Genomic DNA, 18109 nt, shown 5'->3' on the forward strand with positions numbered 1-18109 from the left:
TAATATGAAAATACTAAAAAATATTAATTAAAAATAAATAAATAAATAAAAATCTATTTTTTTAAATACTATTGAAATGCAAAAACAAACAAGTTCTAATTTATTATTTATTTCTTTTGTTTTTTATATCATTATGTCAAAATAATCTAAAAATATTAAAAAATATTAATTTTAAACAATTTTTTTTTAATTTTTTTAAAATATAAAAACAACCATACTCTAATTTATTACTTAATTATTTATCTCTCTCTCTCTTCTATTTATTGAAAGTGTTTTACTTTACTTTTCTTTCACTGAACAAAAAAAAAACCCCTACGGAAGAATATATTACTAATAATTATTACAAATGGCCTTTATCTCAAACCCTTCAAGCCAAATTATTTATTTTCTGATAGTATAACCTTTTTGAAAAAAATATTTTAATATATTTTTAAATATAAAAAAATAAATTTTATTATATTTTCAAATATATCCTTCAAACAAATCATGATATCACAAGTTTTTATTTCACGTTAAGCTAGTTTTACAGATTTCAAAATATTTTTTATTTAAAAATATATTAAAATAATATTTATTTTTTAAATTTTATTTTTATATAGTACATAAAAATAAACTAAAAAAATAAAAAATGAAAAATTTTAAAAACATTTCTGCACCTCATAAACAAATGGTGATTTTAGAAAGAAAGAAAGATTGGTACAGTTTGAGAGAAAACGGTCAGCTTGAGAAAGTAACTGGTCCGGTTTGAAGAACAATTACAGGTAAAGGGACCAAAGTAGCAAGAAGGAACAATTACAGGTACCAAACGCACCTTACCCCACATCTCTATTTGTCCTTCGGGTAAAATAACGTTTGAATAACTCGCCAACACAGTAGAGTAGAGAAGAGAGGGAAGAGGAGGAATCGGTGGAGACCAGGAGATGGATTACAGCCTAGCAGCGCTTAAGCTGCTCTGCGTCCAATTGAAAGACGCCAGCGAGACTCCTTCTCAAAACGCCTTGACTCTCGGCGGCATTCTCTTTCAACGTGCCTGGTTACAGGTTCCTCTTCTTTTTATCGGTTCCCCATTTACCCCTCTTCCACTTCCCTTATGTAATTCCTCTCTGCTGTTGTTCTCAGGGGATTCTGGTCTCCAACGATGGTGACGGTCGTCTCCTTCTCGATGACGGCACTGGTGTCATCGAGCTTTGCCTTTCTGCTGACTTCCGTCTCCGTCACTGGGACTTGGGTATCGCTTTTCCGTTTCTATTTAGCTTTTCTTTTGGCGCATTTTAGCATATATTGGTGCATTTTAGCATGGACCGCTTTGTTTTTCTTGGGTCTATTTCTGAATTTTGGATTGTACAGGGATGTATGTGATGGTAGTTGGAGGGTACTTTGTCCGTCATGGCGAGACCCCTATGATTAAGGTAAATTCACGAATTGATCCCCCGAGTTTTAATCAAATACTTGCGAACAATTCGTTTTTACATTGTTCAATAGAACTTACTACTTGATCCACCTATTTTCTGTCAAATACCTGCAAAGAATACATTTTGTTTAGACTTTGATCATGTGGATAGCGGTTTATTTTCAAATTTTAGGTTCATAAGATGGTCGATCTTTCGGCATTTCCGGATCGAGAAGCAATGTGGTATCTTGAAGTTATGGAGGCATATAAGCTCTTTTACCAGCCCTTAATTGAAGAGTTTATGTGATTGCTTAGATTGTTTGTTCAGACAAAGGAACTGCCGTTCTATAACTGCGAAATTCTTGCAGATGTATTCATGTTAATAGTCTTGAAATATCCTGCAAGTCTTGAGTTATGGTTTATGTGCCTGTGCTAACAATCTCTTCTAAACCACTATGAAAATTGGGCAAACTAGAATACATGGAGGATAAAATGTGCAAGCCTGATTTCCCAGATTGTATCATAAATTTGCATGACCTAAACTGCACCAGAGATGCTATAGTTTTACCATTTGATCGTTTCCACTTTTAAGCATGGTTGCATCGGGCAGGATAGACATTTAGGGGAAGGGCATCCCATCACCACAACACCTCCAGGAATTGGATTGTTATTTTAACAAATTCCAGCAAAACTCCTGGGAGGGTACGAATTCTTGCATCAAGACTGGCAATAGCCAACTTTATAGAGCTGGGATCAATTATTTCACCACACCTGATCGTTGGATTTCATGTTTCCTCACGGTCCAGAGAGATTTCATCTTAGTTACAGCATGTAGCCATGCACCGAGGGACCCGTGTTGTGTTCCTACCGCATGAGATTCCCTGAGATATTGGGGCATTAATGGAAGTGTTGCACGCACAAACAATATGGAAGATGGACCACTGATTAAGAATACTGACTATTCTTATGAGCTGCATCAGAGTTGAGGAGAAAAGAATAGAAGAACGTAGAGTATGATGTGCATAAAGTTTTTCAAAATCAAATTGATGTGTTTCTAATACAAGTTCAAGAAAAATAAGAGAACAGGATATTGCTGTGCTTCCAGTATTTTGTATTGAGCTAGAACCGGTAAAGTCCTTGGTTTCTTCACAGGAATTATCTAACTGTCGGTTGAGAAGATCATCTTCAAGAATCTCAGATTTGCTTGCTAGAACCAGCACAAACTGATACAGGCTAGATGGGCTTTTATCATTCTCTCTAACCCGAACGAGTAACCTTGCCGGAGAACACTCCTCGCTTCCACATCATCTGAAGCCAACGGGAATACCTCAAGCAATCGCTGTAAGAAGGGCAACTCTGGGAAGATCCGTCTCGTCTAGTTCAATTAGGAGCTAAATATTTGCAGAAGATTGCGATTCAGGAAGAATTTTTCTGATAAGAAACACGCAAAGCTTACCTGTGACATCTCCGAAGCTATACCGAGCACACCAGACAGAATGTTTGCTGCTAAACAACAACAGTAACACAGGAGCTGGCAACCTGCCAAAAAAGAGATCAGCAAGGAATTCACTATTTAGTCAAGCAGCAATAGATGAATAAGCATGGACTAGAACATCCGACACAAATGCAAATCATCACTGAAAGATTTAACTCTTCCCACAACTGTTTTGATAACTGTGTTTTTTAACATGTTCTTATGAATTTTTTTGTTTAAATTAATTTTTTTTGCTGTAATTATCTATTCTTTTATTATCTAATTAAATTACACCTATTTTTTGCCATGTCTCGCATCTTGTTTTTCACTTGTTTTAAAACTTGCATACAGGGGTTTTCTAGTCTTCGTAAGTTTTTAGCAATGTACAATAACTTAATTACCCTTAAATATAAAATCTACTAAGCTATTTTTAAGGGTTTTTTTGTCCTTTCATGAGCATTTTTATATTTGAATAGACATGAAATATGATTAAAACACCCTTCATAAGGAGGTTACAACCAAACATTACATTTCACAACAATATTTTAATCATCTCGATATACCTTCAGTGATGAGGTAATACAAATGGTTAAAGGCTCTCTAGTTTAGCACTTATTATTTTTTAATTATTCATTTTCTCTTTTTTTTTTAATTTATATTTTTATATCTTTAAAATTTCAAAGCAATACTTTAATATATTATTCTTTCAAGCTCAGATTTTTTTCTATTGATTATAATTTATTTTATTTAAAATAATTTTTAAATTTTAAATTTCTTTTTAATTTCACCTTCTTTTAATTTTTTTTTCATTTTTCAAATTTGAATTCTATTTATTTGAATTGAGATAATTTTTAAAATTAATTTTTTTCTTACAGTCTCATCATTTTATATTTGAATTAAACTTTAATTTTTTTTTTGGCTCATCTTAGTCTTGTAATTTATCTTACATAGTCAGTATATTCTTTTAGATTAACTCGAGTTGGTTTTGATTTTATTTTATTTTATTTATTTTTTGTTGGAATCTTGGTTTTTTTGTTTGAATTGATCTATTTACTTTCATCATCTATTTTTTTATTATCTAATCAAATTATACATTTTTTTATTTATTTTCTAGATCGAGTTTATGCCACGAGTAGTTTCTTGTTTTACTTCTTTTAAAACATGCTTGGGATCACCGGTAGTCTTATTTTTTAACTGATAAAAAAGCTTCGCCAGGTGAAAAAATAGCAGGAGAAGTTCTTTTATTAGAAAAGATTTATTGGGAATGGCCATCCAAAACAGAAAGATTTCTTTAAATGCACGAAGAATTACATCAAGAACAGCGTACCTACCAGGATGATACATAAGATTAAGGAGGTCCTTTTTTCTTGGCGGGGAGACTTTAAAGGCCTAGCAAATATGGGCCTAGAGGGTGTTCATAATTCGAGCCTATTTAACGTTTAAATCAGGCCCACTAAGCCCATTAAATTAGCGTAATTTCCCGGGCTCACCCGACCGTTGTACATATGAGAAATATCACCCGACCGCTATATATATAAGAAGTATCAATTGGACTTCCCACTAAGATCTCCCCTCTCTTTCTTTTCATTCTTTCGTTTTGTTTTTATAGCGGTTTGCCCCAGGTTTAGTGTTTCAGATCCTTCATGAGAAATTTCGGTGCGAGAATACGGGCGGGCTCTAGGCGAATAATGCAGCGACAATACAACCCCTTCTCTCACTGAACGCCTGCCAAACGGTATTAATTTATCTCCTTACCATTCTATCTGTTTCGTTGTAATTAAAGGTTAGTGTTTTGATGCTGTGGATTCTTACAAAAATTATCAGCAATTCATTTTGCAGGATTCTGGGTCTTTGGGACTCAAACAGCAAGCAGAAAGAAATCACTCAAGAGGATGAAACGAAACGAGTTCGGGTTTTGGTTTTCTCTTCTTGATTCGCCATTGAATTATCTATGCGATTTTTTGCGTTTTGATTAAGTGTAGAATTCTTTCTCCCTAAGAATAGGGTTAGGGTTTCTGTCCTGTTATCGTTTTGTTACTATCTTTTTCATTTCTTTTCCTATGAAACGGAAGGTAATGCAATGGGTTTATGATGGTATGTTTGGTGGAAAATCTAGACATGTTTTTAAGGAACAAATTGATTGGTAATTTTCAAGAGGCAATTAATTGTTCTGTATAAACGGTTGATGGTGTTATTTAATCCCTCTCGTCTGTGATTTTTCTTATTGTTGATCCCTCTAGATAATTGTTTTGTACAAAATGCCTTTTATTGCAGCCATAACCTCTTAGGTTCTGTTCTTATGATGGTATGATAGAACATGAATTTGAGCCTCACTATGTTCCTTCTATTTAAATGGCAGAGTTTAGTTGTGAGAAAGGGACTTCCATGGTTTGCCGTGTGGAGCTCAGCGATTTTGTTCTCGAGCACCTTACCATCTCTCGCTTCTGTGCTGGTAATTCCTGTGCTATCTCTCTCTCTCTCTCTAATTCTGGATTTTGAGAATTGTTTGAAGAAATTGTGTTAGTTAACATGGTGTGCTATCTCTCTCTCTCTCTCTCTCTAATTCTGGATTTTGAGAATTGTTTGAAGAAATTATGTTAGTTAACATAGTAAACGATTCAGTTCAATTTTGTAATCAGTTTCTATCAGGGCATTGTTTCTTTATTCTCATTCGTGACTGATATAATTATTTGAAATCGAGCTAAAAATTGTGATTTATGTATCTTGTAGTATATGCTCTATTATCGGGATAGTACCTTTTGAAACATCTTGTTCCATAAATGTCAAAATCAGACAGAAAAGCCATGAACTTGGCTGTTGACAATAACCGTGTCTTTATGACCTGCTGCTAATTTCCCATTCCCAAAGCCAATGGGAATCCGGTTGATGCAGGAGAGGGATGTTCCAAGTTAGCTGACGGGAATGTGGTTTTTGGGGCCTGCTGATAAGCTTGGCAATGAAAATACAGGTGAGTTGTTTTTTTTTATTTGCTAGTCATGATTTGTTGTGTTTTTTTTAATTATTTTTGGTTGACTATTTGAGATTCTGTATGCTAGTCATGATTTGTTGTGTTTTTTTTTTAATTATTTTTTGCTTGACTATTTGAGATTCTGTAGTTGCATAAAAAAATCACCGTCATCTTTATAAATGTGTTCCTCCCTCTCTTCTCTCTCTCTTTCTCTCTCTCTCTTTATAAATGTGTTCCTCCCTCTCTTCTCTCTTTCTCTCTCTCTCTTAAACTGTAGAAACTCAGGAGTATAAGCACGGGCATGTTACCCTTATCAAATGCTCAAAAGGTATCGTCAAGATCACAAATACAGGAATTGCTGGAGTATAAGACACTGTAAGTATTGATGAAGCAGTTAGAGAGCTAAAGCACCGAGAGCTAGCTCTAAGGAGCTGATAGCAATGATTAAGGACCCTCTTCCTTATGCCTTGCAGCTGTCTGGACAGTTAACAGCTGAAATGGAAAAAAAATCATCAAATCAGGGTATTTTAACTGAAAATCATGGTACTTTTATTTCTGAACTAGCTGGTGACCAAAAGAATTGTGATCCTCTGATGAAAAAACTGAATGGAATTGATGCAGGCTTAATCCCTCTCTTAGTTAATCTGACCGTTGTGCATTCAGTTGAAAAGCAGTATGGAAAAGATATGGGTGCATGTAATCCTTCAGCTGATCAAACCAAAGTGGATTCAGCCAATCCTTCCACTATTCAGACTTCTACCTCCAGTAAGAAACGAGAAGGAAAAATGTGTTGGCGCTAGTCCTTCAGCTAATCTCACCAAAGACCATAATGCTGGCATTGCATCCTACTAGCTTCTGAATAGTATTTCTACTTAATGGAGATGAATGCTACTGCTTGTAACTTTGAGGTATGATTCGTTTTTTAACGTGAACCAATCAGTTTGTTTATCTTCAGATGACATGCGGGGGTTGTTGTTTTGCTTGTTACTTGTATAAAGTGTGTATATGTTTGCACTTTGTTGTATGCTGTTTTCTGAATGTTGTTATGTGGTTCCGGTATTTTAGAATATTCTTATTCTCATTCTAGGATTATCTTGTTGTCTCAATAAATTCATTTCTTGATCGGAAGGGCATATGAGTTTTTGGCTGTATAGACATTTGTTGTCTCAATAAATTCATTTCTTGATTGGAAGGGCATATGAGTTTTTGGCTGTTTTGTTCAAGCATGTCTTTATATTATCTTTAGGTGGTCTGTTTACTGTAGAATGAGAATGATGGTGCACCATCCTATTGCTTGGAAAAAGGCTTATGCGGATATAGGCTGAGTTTCCATGTTGAAAATAACTAATAGGGAAGTCATGTTAAATTTTGAAAGGAAAGGTTTGTTTTCCATTTCAATTAAGATGATTTACACTTCAAAGATTAGTTTCCAACAAAGTAATCTTGTAATCTTTATCTTACTCTGTGGCCTTTTATTTCAATTGATATGATTTACACTTCAGATATATTTCAATTGAGATGATTTACACTTTAAAGTTTATTGCCTTTTATTTATTTCTTCTGCTCTTCCTTTTGTGGATTGGTTTGTTGTTTGTTCTCTATTCATTTTGCCTTTGCTTATTGTTTGAACTTGCGGTTTGCTAGGTAATGCCAATTGAAATAAACAAAACTTCCCCTTTTCTTCATGCTTTCATTTGTTGTGTGTTTTCTCTCTCTCTATTTTCACATGGATTGGTTGGTTCGTGTTTAGATGTTTGTTAGGTTTCCTTGTTGAGGTTTTGCATCTGTTATGTGGTTGTTGTGGAAATGGTGTTTTGGTCTTTCTGCCTTTTCAAACATCTATGGAGTTGTCGTTTGTTAAGCTCGTTGTGTGTGTTGTGTTTGAAAAGGACTCCTACAATGTGTGAGCTTTGTTGATTATTGAAACCATGTGTTTGAGTATGTATGGAGTTTTGGTTGGTCTCAGCTGCCTTCTTTGTCTTGTGCACACAAGGAGTTTGACAAATATTCTATAAGAAGTCATTGATTTTTCCTTCAAATCTTTTAGCTGGGTTAGATGCTTGTTGTGTGTTGAGTTGTTTAGTCCTTTTTTTTCATGTCAGGGTCCTACAGAAAGCCATGATAATCAACTGCTGTTAAGGGAAGTTATTGTTATATGTTTCAATGATCAGTTGTAGTTGGCAGATAGTTCATGCAACTTTTCCTTTAAATTTTTTGGTTGGGTTTGATGCTTGGTGTGTATTGAATCATTCAGTCCATTTTTACATTCGTCATGCACCTGGAGAAAGGCATGTTAATCAATTGATGTTTAGGGAAGTTGTCAATGAAAGAAGCCGTGCTGGGTGTTATTTTTCTGTTCATAGTCTTGGTTTTCTCATGACTTTCCTCTTTGACTTGGGGATACAACTTAGTCTGTCTTTGTTATGCTGATCTGTTTTGTGCAATTTATGATTATTTTTTCCACTCTCAATGAAGTGGTAGGAAAGGCTTCTTTTCTTTATTTTTACTTTTTTTTTCCTGCCAGTTTTTGCCTTAAGTCTTGCACAACATTTCCGTACATTTTTCCCAGCTTTCCACTCTCAATGAATGGGTTCTTCTGCTGTTTCAGGCAAACAAATTGTGATTTTGCGTATTGTTGTGGTTGTTTTTCCTATGGCTGTTTCTTTGACTGTTTTATCCCTGTTTTCTACTGTTTTTCTTCTCCTTTGGCAAAGGTTTTGTGTCATCTCAGCTCATTTTCAGCCATTGCATTTATTACATTGTTGTTTTTACTGTCATCTTTATGCCATCCTTTTCTTCTTTTTTTCCCGATTCTTCATCTCTTATGCTCATCACATTTTCCAGGTTATTCACCAAATTTTCAGTGGTTTGGGTTGTTTTCAGCGAGGATTGGCCTCTCAGGTTGTGTTTGGACCTCTCTTTTCTCTTCTTTCCTATTTTCTAGCAAGAAAATAAAACAAAAAAATGGGGTTTATGAATTATTGTGGATGCGGAAGGGGATTCAGAGGTAGAGGAAGGAAACGTTGTCACCATGGCAAATTAAAGGGGAAAACAAGTTTGTCTTTTATATTTCTCTGCTTCTCAAGACCATTATTTTTTGGTTCCTTTCTTGATTTTTGTGTAGTGTGATTTTGTTGCTGTTTCACTCAATTCACTAGTGGATTTTGGTCTCTTATACTAAATCCATGCTTGCCTTGTAGAATCTAGGGAAAGGATACACCTTTGGTATGCATACTTTAGTAACGTGTCTCCTGCATGTTTGTTAAGAAATTTTATTTTTATGGAACCATGATTGTTGAATTCCCCACCACACCTTGCTCTCTGTTTTTGGGCAGGCCTGTTATTGAACTTTTGGTCCTTCCTTTTACTATTATTTATCACTTTTCAAGGATCTTCTCCCTTTTTGTTGTTGATTACTGACTGTCCACATTTCTGAATGTGAAGACCACAGTTTTACTTTGCTTATCTTATTTTTGGTTACTTGGAATTTCAGGTCAAGCAACTAACTGAGAAAGCTCGGTCAGGGAGGCTTGCACCAAATGAATTTCTAGGAGGAACTTTCAAGTTCATATATTATTAGGCAGAACTTTCTGAAACAAACTTAATAAAAGATAATCTATATACCTAATTGCTCCGTGTTATTGTGCAGCATTTACAACTTGGGAGTATGTATCCAGTGGACCAATTTGCTGCAATTATAAATCCGCCTCAGGTTCTCTCGTTTTACCTGTCTCTCTCTCATACTCATCCCTATACACACACATTCACGTATGCATTAAACTATACTATTTCAATTAAGGCAACGTGATTGTGCAAACAAATTTATCACTATTCGAGAAAAATAAAATTCAAATGACTATGGCCCTGTTAGGTTTAGGCATAGCATAGCTTAATTTTCTACAGTTTGTCATCTACCATACTGGAAGCAATGAGTCTTGAATGTTTAAATTCTCAATAGGTCAATATCATTCATTTTTTTCTCAAATAGACTATTAGTTTGGCTGAATGACCTTCTTTCATGAGAGTCTTTCATTAAATAGGAAGAATTCTGATTTACATTCCATAAAATTTGCTATTATTAACTGTAATTTCGGTCTAATTATAGAAAGTTAATTACACTATAATTATACAATATTTACACCTGTTTTCTTGGCATAAATAATAAATATGTATATGGAAACTAATGATTCTACTGAAAAGGACCATGCTAACATCCCCCCTCAAATTGATGCTGGATGATCAAGAAGCATCAATTTGTCAACTAGAAACTGATGGTGTTGACGAGTCATTGATTTGGTAAACACGTCAGTTATTTGAAGGTCAGTGGAGATATGTGGAAGAGAAATAATGTGAGTATCCTCGACTTCTCGAATAGAATGACAATCCACTTCGATATGCTTGGTACGCTCATGGAAAATAGAATTGATAGCAATCTGAATATCACTTGTGTTGTTAGCATGAAAAAGAGTAGGATTAGTCTTGAGAAATCCAATTTCTGCAAGCAGTCCACGAAGCTAAACTCACTTATGTTGTCAGCATGAAAAAGAGTGGGAGTAGTCTTGAGAAATCCAATTTCTGCAAGCAGTCCACGAAACTAAACAATCTTAGAGCAAGTAGCCGACATGACTTTATATTTAGACTCAGTCAAAGATTTGGAAACACGATTTTGTTTCTTACTCTTCCAAGATATCAAAGAGTCACTAAGAAACATACATCAACCTGTGACAGAGCGACGTGTATCAGGACAACCTGCCCAATCGACATCACTAAAAGCAACAAGGCGTGTAGAAGAACCAACATGGTAGAATAGGCCACGGCTAGAAGAGCCAAGTAGATATCGAATAATGTGACGAACAGCTACCAAATGTAAATGACGGGAAGATTGCATAAATTAACTGACTTGTTGAACTACAAAAGAGATATTAGGCTGTGTAATAGTAAGATAATTCAAGCTGTCAGCTAATTGTCAATATAGAGTTGGATTAGACAGAAGATCCTTATCACCATGTCGAAACTTAACGTTCACCTCCAAAGGAGTACCCAGCGAAGAAGAATCTTGAAGACCAGCCAAAGCAATCAAGTCCTAAGTATATTTATGTTGATGCACAAATACACCATAAGAAGAAAAATGAACTTCCAATCCTAAGAAGTAAGTAAGAGAACCAAGGTCCTTCATGTGAAAGCAATCCTGAAGATGGTGCTGAAGGTTGCTAATAAATAAAGAATCAGTGCCTGTAATGACAATGTCATTGACATAAACAAGGAGGATTACAAAACCAGTAGATGTCTTGCAAAGAAATAAAGAGGAATCATATTTGCTTTGCATAAAAGAGAAGCGAAGCAAGGTAGTGCGAAACTTGTCAAATTATGCTCAGGGAGCTTGTTTAAAACCATACAAGGACCACTTTGACTCACACACAACTGATGTAGATTATGAGAACAAACCAGATGAAGGTGCCATATAAATATCCTTTTTAATATTACCATGGAGAAAAGCATTTTTTACATTTGTTTGATGAAGTGGCCAACCCTGGGAAGCAACTTAGCAATAATAGTGCACACTATAGTCATTTTAGGTGCAGGAGCAAAAGTCTCCCATAATCCACACCATGCTCTTGTCTATCTCTAAGAGCAACCAATCGTGTTTTATATCGACCTAGAGTTCCATCAGGGCGAAGCTGAATCGAGTACACTCATTTACATCCAATGAGCTTAACAGCTAAAAGTCAAGAAACAAGATCTCATGTATAATTATCCTGAAGAGCGTGAAGTTCCTCCTGCATGGCTTTTTGCCAACACTCATGTTGGACAACTTATGAGTAGCATGAGGGAATGATAATAGTGGATAGAGTAGTAGAAAAACCATACCGATTAGGAGGATGAGATACTCTTGTAGATCGACGAGTAGCAAACTGATAAATAGAAGGCTTAGAAGCAATCTCAGGAGTAGTATTAGGTGGTGGGTCAGTCTCAAGAAGTGGCAAAGTTGGTTGACGTCTTTCATACATAATTCCATGCTTGAACCGCTCAAAAGATGATACATCCTCAAAATGAGGAAGAATAGGAGCAACAGAAAAAGATGCCACATGAGTAGGAAAGAAATATTGATTTTCAAAGAAGACAACATTTCTAGAAATACAAAATTTGCTATAACTTAGATCATAACAAACAAAACCTTTGTGAGAAATACTATATCCTAAAAAGACACATTTAGCGGACTGAACAAAATGTTTGTGTCGTTCATGAGAAGGCAAATGAACAAAGCAAACAACTAAAAGTATGCAAGTCATGATAGCTAGGAGACTTATGATGTAGACAATAGTATGGGGAATCAAAATTTAACACCTATGATGGCAATCAATTGATTAAATAAATTGCACTAAACAAGGCTTCAATCCAAAATTTAGATGGTATAAAAGACTCGGGTAATAAGGTTATATCCAAAAGATGATGGTTGTTATGATCAGCATCCCTATTTTATTGTGGTGTATATGGATAAGGACGATATGAGACAATACCTTTTTGTTGTAAAAAATCATGAAATTCATGTGACATGTATTTCCCACCCAAATCAAATCTTAATATCTTAATACCATCAGAAGATTGAGTCTTACTATAGGCAAAAAATGACTTGAAAACATAAAAGACCTCGTATTTGTAACGAAGGAAATACACCCAAGTACTTTGACTGTAAAATCATTAATAAATGTCACAAAGTACTTGTAGTGAGCATGAGAAATAATAGGTGTAGGACCTCAAACATCACTATGAATGATATCAAAGCATTTTGTATCTTGATTGTCATGGGAAGGGAAATGAAGGGTTTTACTTTTGTCTAATTTATATGTAGAACAGTAAAAAAAAAGCATCATGAGAAGAAAATTTAGTTTAATTTGCTAACAAATTAGAATTCAACAATCGAGACAAAACAATAGAATTCGGATGGCCTCAACATTTATGCCATATTTCATTCTTATTTTGAATAGTTGTACAACTAAAAGATAGATAACGAGGAATGGAAAAAAGCGGTGGAAATAATCTTTTATCTTTAGGCCCTTTCACGATTACCTTTCCCGACACTTGATCTTGCACAAGACAATCATTACAAGAAAAATGCTCATCACAGTTACCATCCACCAATTGACCAACTGAAATAAGACTAGTAGTCAACTTTAGTGATACAAAAACATTCTTGAAAGTTGGAGTGATATCTCCGACCGTAGTATTGGGTATATGACTACTATTAGTAACCTGAATTTGTGATGAACCATGATACTCACTCATATTTTTAAGCATATTAGATGAGTTGGTCATATGATTTGAGGCAACAGAATCAACAAGCTAAAATTAAGAATTGGAATTATTACCTTGTAGCTCGGAGGCTAAAAAGGCTGTAAGAATTATCTGTTGTACCATTTCAGGAGTAAGAGTACTAGATGCAACTATTGTAGATGAGTTGTCGGACACCACAATGTGAAAAACATTTATTCTACGGTTTTGAGGACGAATGAGACACTCTTTGATAACATGGCCTTGCTGTTTGCAATAATTGTAGAACTTTTTTCTATAATTGTTAGTAATGTGTCCATATTCTTTGCAGTTATAACATTGTATATTGCTCATATTCCGACCCTTTCCTTTTCCCTGAGCCGCAAAAGCAACTACAGTTGAATTATCCTGTTTGAAATAGCCCTGTGTAAAGAGACGCTGATCTTCACACAGTAATTCCCCAAAACAAACATTCAAGGAGGACAAAGGATCTCAGTTCATTAAATTTGAGCAAGTAATCTCAAATTCAAATCGTAATTTCATTAAAAATTAATCGTGTCTGCTTTGCTCATGAACCTATTAAACAATATAGAGAGATTCAGCTTGTATTTTAACATAAATAATATCAATATATTCTGCCCATAAATTCTGAAAACCAGAATAATAATCCTAAATGGAAAGATTGTATTGAGAATAATTAGAGATATCGTTTTCTAATTGAAAACATCTAGCATTGTTATCTTGATAGCAAACCTTTTTTAGGTACTTCCACATGATTTTTGTTATTTTATATGGCCTTAGATTAAGAACAATAAGAGGATCAACAAACTTTAAAATCCAAGATATTACCTGAGCATCCCTAACCTTTTATTGAAGCAACTTTGTAGAATCGATTGGGACTGGATTATTCCGATCCACATGACCCCACAATTCTTTCCCTGTAACAAATACTTGAAGTTGAAATTTTCAGGTAGAATAATTATTTCTAGTGAATTGAACATTAAATAAATCAGAATTGTTTGATATCATTATCTTGGCAAACCAAAACAAGAGGAATCAAAGAAAATCAAAAACCCAAAAGACAACCAAGAATAAAAAAATAAAATAAAATCAAGAGCCCTATGTATCTAGGACTGATCAAAACTCAATCAAGAAAACCCAAGAAAAACTAAGGCAAGACAGCGAAATGCAGATTCAAAAGTGCGGCTTTGATACCATGTTAATTTGACTGAATGACCTCCCTCCACGAGAGTCTTTTTTATTAAATAGAAAGAATTCTGATTTACATTCTATAAAATCTGCTACCATTAACTATAATTTTGACTTAATTATAAAAAGCTAATTACGTTATGATTACACAAATATTTGAAGCTATTTTCTTAACATAAATAACAAATATATATATATATATATATATATATATTGTATATATATATATATCAAGGATTCTACTGAAAAAGGAACATACTAATACAGACACCTTCCATGCTTCTAGAAAATATTGTTGCTGTTGAGTTTTTAAAACAGTGACATGTGGTCTTAAGTTAAATTTTGTTATTTAGCTTACTCTAGCAAATAGCTTAGCTATAATGAGGAAAACAAATCAATGATATCTTTCCAGCTTCGTTTATTTTAGAATCCTTCCATATCTAAATATTTTATAATGATAACATCATCACAATAAATTGTTAAACTCTAGAACTGTACTTTAATTATAATAAATTTGAAACTTTTAATAATAGAAGCAAGCACATGAGTATGGCATTAAACTCTAGCACTATACTATAATTATAATAAATTTTAAATTTTAGAAAATTATGCTGGATTAGTGAAAATTTGAAATATGTACATGCTACCTGCTTTTAACAATTATTTACATGTGTTTCTTACCTGGTCTTACACATCGACTACACAGTCCTCCTATATATTGGAAGCACTCGTACTGGGCAATGTAGCCTTCTATCTTTGTTGTTCGTTTTGTCTTTTCTAGCTTACACATCATATGCATATAGCCAGCCTGTGGATCACCTGTATTTTAGCTTTAAGAATAGTATTGGTTTGGCGGCTTCTTAATTACGTCCAATGTTCCATATTTTGGTCTTCATCACAATTCGCTGAATGCCTTAATTGAGAATTAGTTCCGAAATTGACATACTTGGAGATCCATTGGTTCTTTTTCCAATGTTTTTCCTTTTTACCATGGCAGACAAACAAGCACAACCTTGGACTTACTTTCCTCGTAAGCAGGACAAAATCCTCCCTCTATATATATAATTCAGAAGTGAAAATGACCCCTTCCTATAATTAAATTTTCCGAATTCAGTTCTAACTGCTCTTTTGTTTGATTGTAAAATTTGGTTAGCAATATAGGCTATTGTCAAACTCCAAGTTCCTGAACACTAATTATATCTCGTTTTAATCTTTCTCATCTTTGAAAAAAAAAGCATGCGGGTTGGCAAACTTTAATTACAGTTATTCTGTGTTTACAAGGAGATAAGATTATGTGGAAGTGCCCCTTCTCGAGACATTTTAAAATCCACCTCCAAATCCTGTATTTGCTAATACAATAAGAAATATTACAATCTTCTTTCAGATTTAATTTAGTTATATGTGGCTTTTATAGCTGGTCTTGCAGATTCCTTTTTTGATTGCACACTCGAAATATGGATACATGATTGCCCCCTGGATGGTCCTCACTGTGGCCAAATCTGAGTAGGTGACCTATTTCATGCACAGCGACGGATTGCAGGTCTAGCTCTACAGGTCCGGGATTGCTGCTCCAACTTTCATCAGCATCAAAATGTTGCATTCCAGTACTTGGTCTAAAACCATGGGCATAGATTCCTCCAGGGTCATCAAATGGGTAATCATCTCCGTGGTAGAATTAGGCTCCTTATGCCCATTTTTGAAAGGATTGTTTGCAGACAGACCTCACTGCACCAGCGACTTGGACTGTTGCGCCGAACTTCTACTTCAAATGCTGTTTGGACCATTGTGGTGCTACAGGGAAGAACGAACAGTCAGCATTAGCTACCCGGCACACCCCATCTGTAGAAAGTGGTGGTTGCCTCAATCAACGATACTAAAGTACCAAACTAAAACCGTTGTTGCATATTGTACTGCAAACAACAAACCACAGCCCTACTGACCAGGAAGAACTTCACCGATGATTTCCAAACATATCCTCAAGACGTGGCAAAACATGAAAGATTTTCTTCAGTGATCACTATACCGAGAAGAGCACTTCAAATTTTATAAACAAATTATCTTGTGATAGCAACATGCACTTGCTAAAAACCAATTTCCCTCGATGATTATTGTCAAGTTATCAAACTCTTGCCTTTCTTTTCTTTTATTTTGTTTTTCCTTAATTATATCAAGAAGAGTAATGAAAACACACCGAATTATAATCAAGTTATCAAACTCTTGCCTTTCTTTTCTTTTATTTTGTTTTTCCTTCATTATATCAAGAAGAGAAATTAAAACACACCGAGAGGATAAAAAAACATTTTGTGATGGATGGCAAGCTGCACTTAAGAAAAACCAATTTCCCTCAATGATTAATATCGAGTTATCAGACTTCTGCTTTTCTTATTCCTTGGTTATCTTAGCTTTGGAGATCCTGCTTCAATAAAAACGAAGGTGGACTCTTCGATTCTCTTGGCAGCTTTGTCGTGCAGCCATATTTGAAGGTAGCACCCTACTTTAGGCCTACCCTAGTTGTGCTCAAGGGGCAGGAAAAAAAGCATCGAACCTTGACCTTTATCTCAACATGAACCATGACAGAATAAGCACGCAGCAACCAGCATCATCTCCGAAGAAGAAATCAATGGAACAAATGCAATCCAGTAAAATGTACATTTGAAACCTCGAGATGTCTTGTCTCCAAATAACACGGCTAATCTAGAAGGCTGATACATGATGAACCCTCGGAACAATGCTTGTACATTGTACAAAAAGGAAAATCAAAGCAGAGTCAAATTGAGGGAGGTGTATTTCTTAGTTTGAGCACCTGTGAGCGCCTATTTTCGAAAACTGGAACATTCACCTGACAAATCAACCACACTACGACTTGATGATTCCTAAATCACATTCCACAACACCACATGGATGGATCTCAAATAAAATTGGGAAGCTGATGTTCCTCAGATGATTGCAAGCCGCTTTGGAAAAGATAACAAGTGAAAAGTTTGGTATTAAACACCACTTGGGAATTATATCATGTCACTTTGGAAGGGTTTTCGGTAGGTTGTGATTCTTTGGATTTTTTTGATGCGCCATCAATAACTATATTTCCTACTCCAGCTTCCATAGCCTCCCTCTCAGCCTTCTCCTTGATTTCAGATGTATTCCTATTTCTGGCCTCGTGCTTAACACTTGGCATGGAAGGTTGAAGCAGACGAGGACCAGCAGTGATCCATGGATGACTAAGGCATTGAGCTGCTGTCGGTCTCTTTTCAGGCACAAAATCAAGTATTGGAACAAGGAAGTCAGTCATGTCATTAGCATCTTGCTCACTGAAATCATACTTCTCCATAAGCACCTTAGCAAGAGGCCAGAAACGCAACCTACGAATATGCCTCAAATCTCCATATCTATTGAAGAAATCCCGAGAATAGCGACCACCTAATGCAATCTGAGGAAAGTATGCACAGAGTAAATGTTCACAGCAAGTACATAAAAATGCAGAGAGTAAAGGATCACAGCAAGTACATAAAACCTAATACTGCATAGCTAATCTTGGTCTCATTCAGTTTATCCAGAAAAGAGATGATCTTGCAAATAAGCATGCAATAGACATCAGTAAAACACGTGACACTCCTACCTTGCGCGGCATCATGCCTAGAAGCTCCATCATCAATGCCAAGTGATCCTGCAAGTATAATCTAGATAAGTTAGAACAATGCAAAAATCAAGCAAACAAGGGAAACTAAGCTTGAACCAGAATGAAGGAAACACCCCCCCATCCCCCCCCCCAAAAAAAAAAAACCCCCCAACCCCCCACATA

General features: G+C 35.2%; 2 protein-coding genes and 1 long non-coding RNA gene across 5 annotated transcripts in view; 2 read left to right on the forward strand and 1 right to left on the reverse strand.

Moving 5' to 3' along the window:
• Positions 1–841: 841 nt before the first annotated feature.
• On the forward strand, positions 842–1932 carry LOC105111982 (uncharacterized). 2 transcript variants are annotated; one of them, XM_011007523.1, is made up of 4 exons: positions 842–1040; positions 1120–1225; positions 1345–1409; positions 1584–1932. In XM_011007523.1, the coding sequence occupies exons 1-4, from the start codon at positions 921–923 to the stop codon at positions 1695–1697; spliced, it is 405 nt and encodes a 134-aa protein (XP_011005825.1). In that variant the 5' UTR covers positions 842–920; the 3' UTR covers positions 1698–1932. The 2 variants fall into 2 exon arrangements, with proteins under 2 accessions (XP_011005825.1, XP_011005819.1); XM_011007517.1 differs by having other exon boundaries at positions 843–1040; positions 1120–1228; positions 1348–1409.
• Positions 1933–4457: 2525 nt separating this feature from the next.
• LOC105112007 (uncharacterized) lies at positions 4458–17061 on the forward strand. Of its 2 annotated transcripts, none has more exons than XR_839691.1 (8): positions 4458–4599; positions 4704–4776; positions 5224–5316; positions 5733–5832; positions 6110–6354; positions 6454–6740; positions 8677–9544; positions 15725–17061. It is a non-coding gene; the product is annotated as an uncharacterized LOC105112007 (long non-coding RNA). The 2 variants fall into 2 exon arrangements; XR_839692.1 differs by having other exon boundaries at positions 15737–17061.
• LOC105111998 (SRSF protein kinase 2) overlaps positions 16921–18109 on the reverse strand; it is a 3871-nt gene continuing 2682 nt past the window's right edge. Inside the window, exons 3-4 of the mRNA XM_011007534.1 lie at positions 17927–17974; positions 16921–17737 (exon numbers count right to left, since the gene is read on the reverse strand). Of these exons, the coding sequence (XP_011005836.1) occupies positions 17321–17737; positions 17927–17974 (465 nt within the window). The 3' untranslated portion in view covers positions 16921–17320. The remainder of the gene's footprint in view (positions 17738–17926; positions 17975–18109) is intronic.

Source organism: Populus euphratica, unplaced genomic scaffold (assembly GCF_000495115.2).
Source record: "Populus euphratica unplaced genomic scaffold, PopEup_1.0 scaffold5.1, whole genome shotgun sequence".
Classification (NCBI taxonomy): domain Eukaryota; kingdom Viridiplantae; phylum Streptophyta; class Magnoliopsida; order Malpighiales; family Salicaceae; genus Populus; species Populus euphratica.

Excerpts from the sequence above, each read along its gene's own strand:
- LOC105111982 (XM_011007523.1), top strand. The coding sequence starts at position 921 with ATGGATTACAGCCTAGCAGCGCTTAAGCTGCTCTGCGTCCAATTGAAA. Across the intron at positions 1,041-1,119 it reads TTCAACGTGCCTGGTTACAG|GGGATTCTGGTCTCCAACGA; the intron begins GTTCCTCTTCTT and ends TGTTGTTCTCAG. Across the intron at positions 1,410-1,583 it reads GCGAGACCCCTATGATTAAG|GTTCATAAGATGGTCGATCT; the intron begins GTAAATTCACGA and ends TTCAAATTTTAG.